General features: G+C 35.6%; 1 protein-coding gene across 1 annotated transcript; it reads left to right on the forward strand.

Annotated features, from left to right (window-relative positions):
- Positions 1-3,898: 3,898 nt before the first annotated feature.
- LOC142610871 (UDP-glycosyltransferase 73C11-like) lies at positions 3,899-5,758 on the forward strand. Its single transcript, XM_075782838.1, has one exon. It carries the CDS (start codon positions 4,049-4,051, stop codon positions 5,522-5,524), a length of 1,476 nt encoding a protein of 491 aa, XP_075638953.1. The 5' UTR covers positions 3,899-4,048; the 3' UTR covers positions 5,525-5,758.
- The last annotated feature ends 6,536 nt before the right edge of the window (positions 5,759-12,294 follow it).

The raw sequence follows: 12,294 nt of genomic DNA on the forward strand, positions 1-12,294 counted from the left end.
AATTGTCTTCTCTTTTTTTCCAGCTCTCTTCTTACATTACCAAACTTCTCCCGACTCCATTTTGTAAGTTCATCACCACACTTTTCAAGTTTTCCAAGGATTCGGCTTTCAATGAAGTCGGAATCACCAAACAACCACACTACTTCTACTGTATCAGAGCAGCCTTTGTTGGAAAGCCACATCTCCTTGAATTTGAAAATTTTCTTCTTTCGAACCTCCAAACCTGCGGGATTGATCAAGAGTGGTCAATGATCAGAGGAATCCAAATGGAGGTGATAAACTCTTGCCCCTACAAATCGAATAAGCCAATCGTAGTTGGCTAATCCTCGATCAAGTCTTTCCCATACCGAATGTCCCGCTGTGTAATGCTTGCTCCATGTAAATTGAGGACCTACAAAGCCAAGATCCAAAAAAACCACGTTCGTCGACAACATCTCGAAAAAGTTGCATTTGGGATTGTGCTCTCATATTTCCCCCTGCTTTTCATTGCTCCTCAAAATCTCATTAAAATCTCCTGCACAAAGCCAAGGAAGATTATAACGAGAATTTAACTGTCTTAGCTTCGACCATGATTCATGTCTCAAATGTGTTGCCGGTTCCCCATAAAAGCTTGTAAATCTCCATGCATCCTCCTTACCCTGGTTAATAATTGAGTCAAAACTTGTTTCTTGCTGCAAGGTAAATCAGAATGACCCTCAATATTTGAAAAACTTCGTTTGCATGGACCTGCACACTCTACCTGAGGTGCTTGCTGCGTTACTTTGCCTCTGTCCAGCCTAATCCACGTGCCTGTTTTTTTGTTTACCTTATCACTTTCATGCCCCTCACGTGCCATAGGGTTAGGAGTGAAAACATTAGTACTAGGGTTTATTTGTGCCGCCTCCTTAACTTGATTACTACTTGTGGATTTACTCTGGTCATTAATTGGATTAATTACAATTTGTGCCGTTGGGAGTAATGAGCAATTACCACTAGAAATTTTGAGAACATTGATCCCTATAATTTCTGCATTCAAGTTTCTCGAATTTTGGGGAGAATTAATAGTGGCTTTAGATTTATTTCCCATGAAACCGCCTTCTGAATAATTGGGAGCATTAATTCTATCGATTTTTTCCCTTAATTGAGCATTTAATACTCTATCAGGTCAGTCCACGTTGTGCACCACCGGGAGCTCCTCCCTAGTTCTTGAATCACTATTGATTTCTCCGCCTCCCTAGTTCTTGTTGCCCCATTTAAATGAGTCTCATTAGAAAATTCTTAGGTACTCCCGAAGTACGGAGAAATAGCGCTCTCCTTCTCACATTCATGTTGAACCCCACTATGAATTTAATGAGTAAACTCTACCGTGAATGTGAGAAGAATGAGCATCATTTTTTATATTCCGAAAGTACCTAAGAATTACTTGAGTCTCACCTACACTCTTGCAACCACGTGAAATACATATCTCTCTCTCTCTCTCTCTCTCTCTCTCTCTCTCTCTCTTGTTTCTTCTATGCTATCTACACAGCCACGTGAAACAACATATCCAAGTTTGTTCCTTGACATGTTTTTTATTTCTCATTTTTTGTTTCTAGCCAGTAATATATCATATATAACGTAATATATAATATAATATAATATATATTATATATAATAATAGAGGAAAATGATATATTGAGTACGAAAAATAATAATTAATATATTTATGTTTTTTATTAATTATAATTAATAAAAATAATTAATATTTTCTTCTTACAAAGATATTATATATTTTAGTTATTATGCACTAAGGGTATAATATTAAATTTATATAAACTATATTTTTTTTTCCTCTTATTTTTCTTCTCAACCAAACCAAAAATAAATAAATAAATTCATTCCTCCACTTTATCATCCTTTCAACCAAACACTCATTAAGGAAAAACTAAAAAGTTACTTGGTTAAGAGAAAAAAAAGTGGTGTTTTTAGTGTTCATTTTTAGTTTTTTATGGGACCCACCATAAAAAATTGGTTTGATTTTTTTTTTTTTTGTACTTAGTTTTTATTTTCATTATTCCCAAAACCGGATTTGAATATAAAACTTTTTAATATTTTCATTTTTGTAAAAATGAATACATGTAAGTGAAGAAAAAATGTTTTTTTTTAAGTAAAAAAAGTAGGGAACATGTGCCAAATGATAAATGAATGTAAAAATGGATCCTTATCATATATTTAGATTTAGAAAATGAATACACAAAAATTAAAATTAAAATTAAAATTGGATACACCATTTTTAGAACCAAACAGCACTTAACTAAATGGATCCTTTGGGTGTATTTTAGGGAGGATTAAAAAAAAGAAAAAAAAAAGAGAAAATAGTTTTTATAGTTGTTTGGTAGAGAGACAAGATAATGGAAAATTTGGTGAAATTCAAAGTATTTTGATGGGCAGTTCTTTGGACAGAAGTGCCCGTCCTACGCGTTCATAATTTTTCTTTTTTGTTTTTGTCCTTTTCTAATCATCTGTGCTGATCAATATCATTTCCTTATTCTCAAAAAAATATCATTTCCTTGTTTTCATTTTTTGTTTTTTCTTAGGCTGGTTCTTTCTTCGTCCGTTCGTCTTCATTTTCGTTTTCGTTTTTTATTTTTTATTTTTTATTTTTGCTTATTCTTTCAGTTTTTTTTTCTTTTCTTTTGTGCTTATTCTTTCTTTTCTCAGCAATTTTGGGCTTTTTTAATAGAAAAATAGTTTTGAGTTTTTGAATTTTTTTTTTCTAAATAAAGTACCACTTATATATAAAATTTTAATATATATATATATATATATATATATATATAATGTGTTATTTTTTAGTTTTATATAATAAGGATATGATAATAAATTTATACAAATAAAATTTTCTATCCTCCTAATTAAACAAATAAGTTTTTCACATTTTTAGTCTCTCAACCAAACACTAAAGAGAAAAAATTAAATCGATTTTATCATTATACTTTTCTATTTCTTCTCTATTTTCTATCCTTTAACTTTTTTATTACTCTAATCAAACCGACCTTTAACCAATCCTTTATACAATCTGAATTAATATCAATTTGTGATTATAGATTTGTAATTGTAATTAACTCTCTAACATTTTCAGATAATTTTTGAAATTCTGAAATGACACAAACTCTTAGGGCTCATTTGGTACATGTTTTTAAACATATATTTTCAGTTTTTAAACAACATTACACGTATTTTTACATATTTTTTTATCTACACATATTTCAAAAAAATACAAACAACATTACTAGAATAACTTCAATCTCTTAACCTCACTAATCACGTGCTAATAAAAAGTTACACAACAAAAAATAAAAAATAAAAAAAGTTACACACTTGATTTTAGAGCTAAATCTGCGACACCGTTTCGTGATACGCTTGGGCAGAGACTTTTTTTTTTTTTTTTTTTTTTCCTATGGTGACTGGCACACCAAGCTGTAGTGTGCTAGTAGCTTGGCGTACATGTCTGTCATGGGCCAGGGTTTCACGTGGCCTTTGGAAAAGTGAGCGACCAAAAGAAAGTGGAGCATTTGGATTTTACGAACCGATCGGAATGGGATGTTAATGGCGGGGATTAGAATTATCGTTAGGATTGAAGATTAATTGAAGAATGAGAAAATGCACGATCTTGTAGGTGTTTATAGGTGTTTATAGGTGTGCACGATCTTGTAGTTACGAATTTGGCACAGCAGAGACTTGCAATCATCCGCAATGAACATCAGATGCGGGTTGACTCTAAAGTCATTAGCACGTGATTCACCTCTATTTGCTACCAAAAAATAATAATAATAATCACAATACAAACCATTTTTGTCGCTTATGATCAGTATCTATCACCCTATGTCTTTCCCTTGCGTAGCTAAAAAAGAAAGACATCTAGAAAGATGACTATTTGTATTTAAATCGGGACACCATTTTCTTATATGTCGAAGTATTGCTTTCACCTTTTGGAGACAAAAGCATATCCGCGTATGACACTAAAATACTTGCACAATAAAACTGCAAACTAGAACAGCTAAAGAAATCAGAGAGATCCAATTCAGCCATGGCGTCACAGTCACAAATTCACCAGCTTCACTTCCTTCTTGTCCCTTTAATGTCCCAAAGCCATCTCATCCCTTTCACTGAAATGGCCAAACTACTTGCACACCATGGCGTAAAAGTTACCATTATCTTCACACCCCTCAATGCAGCTCGGTTCAACACAGTCCTTGAAGAAGCAAAAGCCGCAAACCTCAACATTGAATTCGTTTCACTTCGTTTTCCTGGCCCAGAAGCCGGATTGCCTGAAGGATGCGAAAACATGGACACCCTCCCTTCTCTCAACTTATCACTAAAATTTTATGAAGCAACTAGCATGCTACAAAAGCCACTAGAAAAGTGGCTGGAAGAGTCAAAATCTTTGCCTAACTGCATTATTGCTGATGTAGGTGTTCCTTGGACCACAGAGATTGGCCTCAAGTTCAAGATTCCAAGGCTTGTCTTCTATACAACATCTTGCTTCTGTCAAGTATGTAATCACAACATATCTCAATCTAAGGTGCTCGAGGGAGTCACATCTGACTCACAGACATTTTTGGTGCCCAACATGCCAGATAGGATTGAATTCACTAAGGGCCAGATACCTGAAGGAACGAGAAAAAGTTCGGATGATACCAACACTCTTATGAACCAATTTAGAGTGGCTAAGCTATCGGCAGAAGGATTGGTGGTTAACACATTGGAAGAGTTAGAGCCAAGATACGTGGAAGAATACCGGAAAGTGATCAAGAATATTTGGTGCATAGGGCCTCTATCTTTATGTAACAAAGCGATGTCTGATAAGTTTGCAAGAGGAAACAAGACCTTCATTGATGAGAGCAATTGCTTGAGTTGGCTAGATTCAATGAAGCCCAGCTCTGTCATTTATGTTTGCTTTGGAAGTCTTTGTGAACTGTCAGCTTCACAATTAGTGGAGCTTGCTTTGGGCTTAGAATCATCCAACTATCCATTCATTTGGGTTATTAAAAAGGGAAATTATTCAGAGGAATTAGAAAAATGGTTAGTTGAAGAAAAATTTGAAGAGAAGACTAAAGGGAGAGGTCTTATAATTCGAGGATGGGCACCACAAGTTCAAATACTATCCCATTTAGCAACTGGAGGGTTCTTAACGCATTGTGGTTGGAATTCTACGCTAGAAGGAGTAAGTGCAGGCGTGCCTATGATAACATGGCCTATATTTGCTGAGCAGTTCTATAATGAGAAGTTACTTGTCCAAGTGTTGAGGATTGGTGTGAGTGTAGGAGCTAAGGCTTCTGTGGACTTTGGTGAAGAGAAGGATAAGTTGTTGGTGAGGAGTGAGGATGTGAAGAAGGCAATAGAGCAATTGACGGATAAAGGAGAAGAAGCAGAAGAGAGAAGAAAGAGAGCTAGAAAGCTTGGAGAAATAGCTAAGAAATCAGTTGAAGAAGGGGGATCTTCTTACTTGAATGTGAAGAAGTTGATCCAATATATATCAGAGAACAAGTCAATCATCAGGTGATGTAGAACAAAGTTTTCTACAGTTATTTTTATAAGCTAGAGAATAATAGTCAGGCGGATGAACCCTTGAGTCAATAATTTTTGTCCCTTAAATGCGGATGAATGCTTAACTTTAATTTGTTCTTTTCTTTAAGCATATTTTATTTGGCTAAGTTGATCTTCTTGCGTAGGAATTTAATGGTATTGTTGTAATGCTCTTCTAAATTCTAATATAATTTCTTAAATGTACGGTGAATTCCACTTCTTTCATCGAGTCTTCAAGTTTTCTATTAAGCTAGAACGAAGTAAATAAAAAGCTGAGTTCTTAATGTTTGGTTGAGTTAATTTTGGGGAGGATGGACAAAAATAAGTGGAAAATAAAAGAGAAAATGAGTAACAGAGAGTGTTTGGTTGAAAGGGAGACGGGTAGAGAAACATGATAGGGCCAGCCGGATGTTTTCTTTTCGAATCTATCAAAACTCAATCTTCTCCAAAATGTGGATAAAATATAAGTGAAAGTGGGGCTCAAAATTTTGGACTGAAATGCCTATACCTGCCAACGTGACAATGTTCCTTTCTTCTTTTTTCCTCCTAGTTGTTTCTTGCCCTTGCCAACGTTGACAACCTTTTAAGCCTTATCCATTTATTTCTTTCTTGTTAGAAGTATTGGTTAAATGATTAAATTTACCATATCCCAATAGCTTAAGTTTTTGGGACAATCGGTAATTTAACATGGTATCAAAGTATGAAATCCTTAATTTGATCCTTGTTTCCTCCACTCTACCTCCCATTTAAATTCCCACGTGTTGGGCCTCATCTATTAAAATGTAATTTCGGCTCACACGTGAGGGGGAGTGTTAGAAGTATTGGTTAAATGATTAAATTTACCATATCCCAATAGCTTAAACTTTTGGGACAATCGGTAATTTAACATTTCTTTTCATCAGTTTTGGTTTTTTAGGCCTAATACGTTTCACTCTTCCTCTTTTTTTCCATTAGTTTTGGTTTTTTTTTTTTTTTTTTTGGTTTTTAAGAAACAACTTTGAGTTCTTAATTTTCTTAGGTTTTTTTTTAAATGAATTCCACATTCATATATTTTTTTAATAAAAATATTTTTTTAAAAAGTTATTTTTTCTTTTTGGTTTTATATAATAGGGACATGATCGTAAATTAATAAAAACTACATTTTTTATCCTCTTTCTTTTTTTTTTCAACCAAACAAAAAAGTTTTCTATCCCTCCACTTTTCCACCCCTCCAATCAAACACAAATAAAAGAAACTAAAATTTTTTATATACTCTCCTTTTCTATAACCTTCCTATTTTCTATTCTCTTACTTTTCATCTCTCCAGCCAAATGGTAAAGTGTGCTTTTCTTAATTTCTTCAAACTGCATGTGCTTTCAATTATTTATATTCTCTTATTTGTTAATTTCATACTGCTTATGCTTAACTTTATTTTCCCTTTCTATTAAAAAAAATTATATTTTCTGTTGTCCATGGAAATATATAAATATATATATATATATATATATATATTTTTTTTTTTTTTTCTTTTGGGGTGGGTAGTTAGAAAAAATAAACTATGGTAATGAACTATCAACACACACTCAAAAAATTAAAAAAAATAAAAGTCACACAAGCTAATGAATTTAATTATTTAACCATTATTGTGATAAAAATGAAAGAATACTATGGATCTAACAAACTTATAACAATTTTGTAACTCATAACAAACTAAGTTGTAATCATTCTGCTCCACAATTTATGAATAACTAGTTTTATAACAAACTTATAACAAACTAAGTTGTAATCATTCTGCTCCACAATTTATGTTTTATTTTTACAATTGTCACACATAGACTATATATATGGCAAGATCTAATAATTCAAATTTTATAAAAATCTTAATAGATAAAAAATTCAACATTAAAATAAGAAAATGTTGATGTATATGTTATTAAAATTATAATTTGATAACTTTATTATGAAATATAATAATACACCTTAAAAATTAAGAATTATATTGTAAAAAAAGTATTGAAGGTAAATTAAGTTAAAATGTTTGTGCAATTATAATACGATATATATTTTTAAGAGTTTTGTAACTCAACTAACATCTCGCAGTATTTATAAAGAAATTGTCTATGGGTTTAAATCTCCATCTCTCTCTAATGTAGGAGACAGTACACAATTATCTAACTATGTTGGGAATGAGTGAAGAACTAATTTACAAACATATGGCCTTGGGAAAAGTGAGGGACCAAAATAAAGTGAAGCATTTGGATTTTACTTTTATAGGAGCCATTGGAATGGGATGTTTTAATGGAGGAATCGGACTTATTGTTGGGATTGATTGAAGAATGAGAGTGTGTGGTTGAATGTTAAACAAAAAGAGGAACTTCAACCACCATCTATTGTTAACGTGTGCAAGCGGAACTTCAACTTGAACTCTTGAAGGCTTAATTAGCTACCATTCCTATGTGAATGTTTTGGCCAAGCACGTGATTTATTTCTTGTTCCAACTCTCCGATGTTTAATTAGGTTTTAATTTTGTAAAAAAAAAAAAAAAAAAAAAAAGAAGCTAAGTGTCAAATAATTTTATAGTAGCATGATATTATTGACATCGGTGATGAAGTAACAAATAGATCCTTCTTTATTATAATATTTAGAAAATTATATACGCCCGTAAAATTCAACATTAAATTAAAAAAGACAAAAGTGAATGATTAAAATAATATATTGAGACTAAACTCAAAAATTTAAGTCTTTTAAATTAAGTGACGCCCATATATGTTATATTTACTAACTACTCAATTGAAGGTTTTCTAAGATTTTCTCCCCAACACTACAAAAGTGCACTAAAGAGTAGTGATTTGCAAAACCTTAAAGTGCTTTTAGAACCTTGTCAATGAATTCTGAAAACCCTTCCACAGAGGTGCCTTCACCTGAACAACAATTCATGCTCAACGTAACCCACAAAAAACCCAGAGTCTCATCTTCTCCACCTCGACAAGACCCCAATATAGCAGCTCCCTCATCCATTTCCTTCAAGGACGCTCTGATGCATGACATGGAAGTACTGGAGCCTACTGCCCTTCTTATCCGTGAGAAGCGGCTGGAGTTAACGATGACAGAGGACGGACCTGAGGATCATGAGCAGCATACCATCACGCTGTCAGCACAGGTTAGAGAGAATATATATGCGCCATGGAAAAGTAGTATCATCGTCAAGGTAGTGGGCAAGTCCTTAGTCACACGATTACAATGTATTTGGTGCCCCAAAGGTACGTTCACCGTGATTGATTTAGGACATGAATACTTTTTAATTAAGTTTGCACAAGCTTCTGATTATCTTGCTGTTCTAGAACGTGGTCCATAGTTCGTAGGGGACAACTACTTACCTGTTCGTAAATGGGAACCCGAATTTCAGGCGGCAAAGGCCACGGTGGCCTCCTTGGCTGCATGGATTCGGTTACCCGAACTTCCTATAGAGTTCTTTCACCCCGATAGCTTACAATTGATTGGGAATAGGATAGGAAAGTTTATAAAGATTGACACCATAACGAATACGGTCGCTCAAGGTCGGTTTGCTCGCATCTGTGTCCAGCTTGAAATGGATAAACCTTTATGGAATCATGTCACCATAGGTGGGTTTAAGCAAGTCATTCAGTACGAAAACCTTCCCAACTTGTGTTTTGCTTGTGGTAGGATCGGGCACAAGGTAGAAACGTGCAATTTTCAACAGCCAACGTTGCATGGAGTTCTAAGTCACCAAACCACTCTAGTTCCCTCCAAAACAATTCAATCCAAACGGACAATCCCCTGAACCATAGTGAATTCAATCCGTGGATGTCAGTGACACGTAGAACACCTAGGCAACGTATGGAGATGAGATATAAGCCTACTAGGACACCTGGAATTACCCCACGGCATGCTGAACTGAAACCTTCACAAACCGAGAAGGCTATAATGACTCTGCCTTCTCATGATGTTGAACCGACTGGGATGCTGCCCACACCGATCACTCTAACCAATCAACTTCAACGCCCCTTAATTTAGATACACGAAATCATGTTCACCAACAGAACCGATTCTCGCACTTGGCAGACCTCGCAGATGATGACTTGAGTTCGGCACGTGAAGAGAATACAGCCTTGACACATCCTACCCCTTTGGACTCCACCTCAGATGCTAGTAAGAAGTACGTGGATATGTCTAATTCTCTTGGTGCTACTGTTACATGCACACCCACTCCTATTTCAAACCCGAGTGATCATCCTTTCATGCATTCTACTTCTGTTCACACAGCCACCATTTCAGATAGCCAGCATGCCGAACCTCCATCCCCACCTCCCACATTCCCTCGATTCCGACTCCCCTCCATCTTCACCTACCCACCAATACCATCATCAAACTTCCAACTCCAGCACCCTCAATCCCGACGCACAACCATTTTACCCATCAGCCCTTGTGGATTACCTAACTCCTCACATGTCCCTTATTCTACCTCCTTGCTCACCACAACCCATCCCGATCCTCCAAGTAGCCCTTCATCCCACCACCCCGATACAATGGCAATCACACATCATTCCCACTCGCTTGGACAATGCCTATCCACCTGAACAGGATCGGGAGGAGGTGATGCCTCAAGAACAGGTACTAGGCCGGCCCAAGCGTTTCGGAGGCCTAAGGTGAAATTATCAAATGAGACCTTTATGTTATCACTTAAATAATATTTAACTAGCATTTTATACAATAATTTTTTTAAAATTCATTCTTTTTACTTTTTAATATGATTTTTTTTTTAAATGTTAAAGTTATAACAAATTTTACTACAAACTAATATTGTAATGAATGTGATCAATGACATGAGACTTACAAAAATACTAGAAATATTATAAAATTTACAACATGAGAATTACAAAGATATATCACTAATCACAAATATTCATTCAAAAATGCATTCAATATTTTGTTGAAATTCACCTATCATATTCATTGTCACATCAAATTATAAAAGTTATAGAGACCACCACACACCCTTAGTACAGTGATCACTCTACAAGTATAAGTTCTTGTGGGGTGTGGAGAGCAATGACCGAGATTTAAGTCTCTAGAAGAAAATTTCGCACACATATACACTTAAATTAGGCTAGAGTAGAATTTTTATCTTGTATAAAAATAATTAAATAAATAAAAGTTATGTCATAAAATTTATAGTATTTTTTAACATCTTTCTATCTAAATTATTTTTTATTAATAACACATCTATTTGTAAAACTTCATTATTTAAATTTGTCTTTATCTCTATCTCTAGCATTACTTAATTCTTTAAACTTTCTTAATAGTGAAAAAAAAAATGAAAACTAAAATGTTTTAATATCTCCCAAAAATATTTATTTATAAAAAATAAAAATAAATTTACCCCCAAATTTAGGGTCTTCCCTATAGTAAGGGGCCTAGGTAATGGCCTAATTGGCCTAAGACTAGGGCTGGCCTTGACAGGTAGCTCCTACACCACCACCCCTCTCCAAGAGCATCTCCGAATCAAACTCACCAAGTTCACCCATGACATCGGGCCGCAAGAAGAGCACCCGATCCACCACCAAGGAACACCTTTCATGTACATGACAACATGGTCTTTGGAAACGAAGAGCTTCCATTTCCCAAATTCAACTTCCTGACCAGGGAGAAGATCATGTTTTCGATGGAGACCCAACAAAACAAGTTGGTCATCACTCATCTTTCCGATCAACATCGAATCATGGCCATCAGCGTCACATCGTGCTTAGGGAGGGTGGTATTGCCTCCGCAGTACGAGATTTATTTGGACCCTTTGATTGCGCTGCAGCCATTGCTATTGCCCTCTTCACAAGGGAGGATGTGTCCATCCACCTCTCAGACCTCACCTCCAAGCAGATCCCATCCTCCTCCATCACCCTTCATAAAGATTGCAACTTGGAATGTTAGGGGAGCAAGGAATGCCCGCTTTTGATTAAATGTGCAGGACCTAATAAATGCCTATGGTCCAGACATACTGGTTGTTTTGGAGCCACGTATCAGTGGCAACCATGCGGAACATGTGATAAGTTAGGTAGGCCTTCCTAGGCACTTTCGAGTGGATCCGATAGGCCTTTCTGGTGGGATATGGGTGTTGTGGGACGACCGTAAGTGTAATGTGGATTTCGTTCGTGCTACGGAACAGAGTGTGGCCATGATTATCAGGGTACCCTCTCTTCCTCAATATAAACCCTAGTTATTTTCTGCTATTTATGTTGCTTCTATTCTTCATAAACGCATGCATTCATGGTCACATCTTAAGTCTGTTGCGTCTGAATATAATATGCCTTGGTTAGAGCATCCACAGCAGTGGAGCTAAATAGCTATATTGCTATTTTAGCTCCACTCAAACCCCAAAAACCCACCTGCAGCAGTGGAGGCAAAGCTAAAAAATTTTAGCTTTGCGCTACAGTGCTTATGTATCAATACATGAGCACTGTAGCTGAAAGTTATAAAAAAAATAATTTTTTATTCGGGCATGGATTAAAAAATGATAGATCAGCCCTTCTCCATTTTCCATTTCACGCTACCCTTTCTCTTCAGTCACTCCGGAACCCAAATCTCTCCATTTCACTCTCTCCTCTCTCTTTCTCTTCACAATCACTCTCTGAAGCTCACCGCCGCCGACGCCGCCTTCAACGTCAGCTGAGACCCACACCGACGCCGATCAACTGAGACCCACGCCGACGCCGATCAGTTGAGACCCACGCAAGCTCACCGCCGATCAGACCC

Source organism: Castanea sativa, chromosome 9 (assembly GCF_040712315.1).
Source record: "Castanea sativa cultivar Marrone di Chiusa Pesio chromosome 9, ASM4071231v1".
NCBI classification, from domain to species: Eukaryota; Viridiplantae; Streptophyta; class Magnoliopsida; order Fagales; family Fagaceae; genus Castanea; species Castanea sativa.

What these genes read in the sequence shown, in the direction of transcription:
- LOC142610871 (XM_075782838.1), top strand. Translation starts at nt 4,049, where the DNA reads ATGGCGTCACAGTCACAAATTCACCAGCTTCACTTCCTTCTTGTCCCT.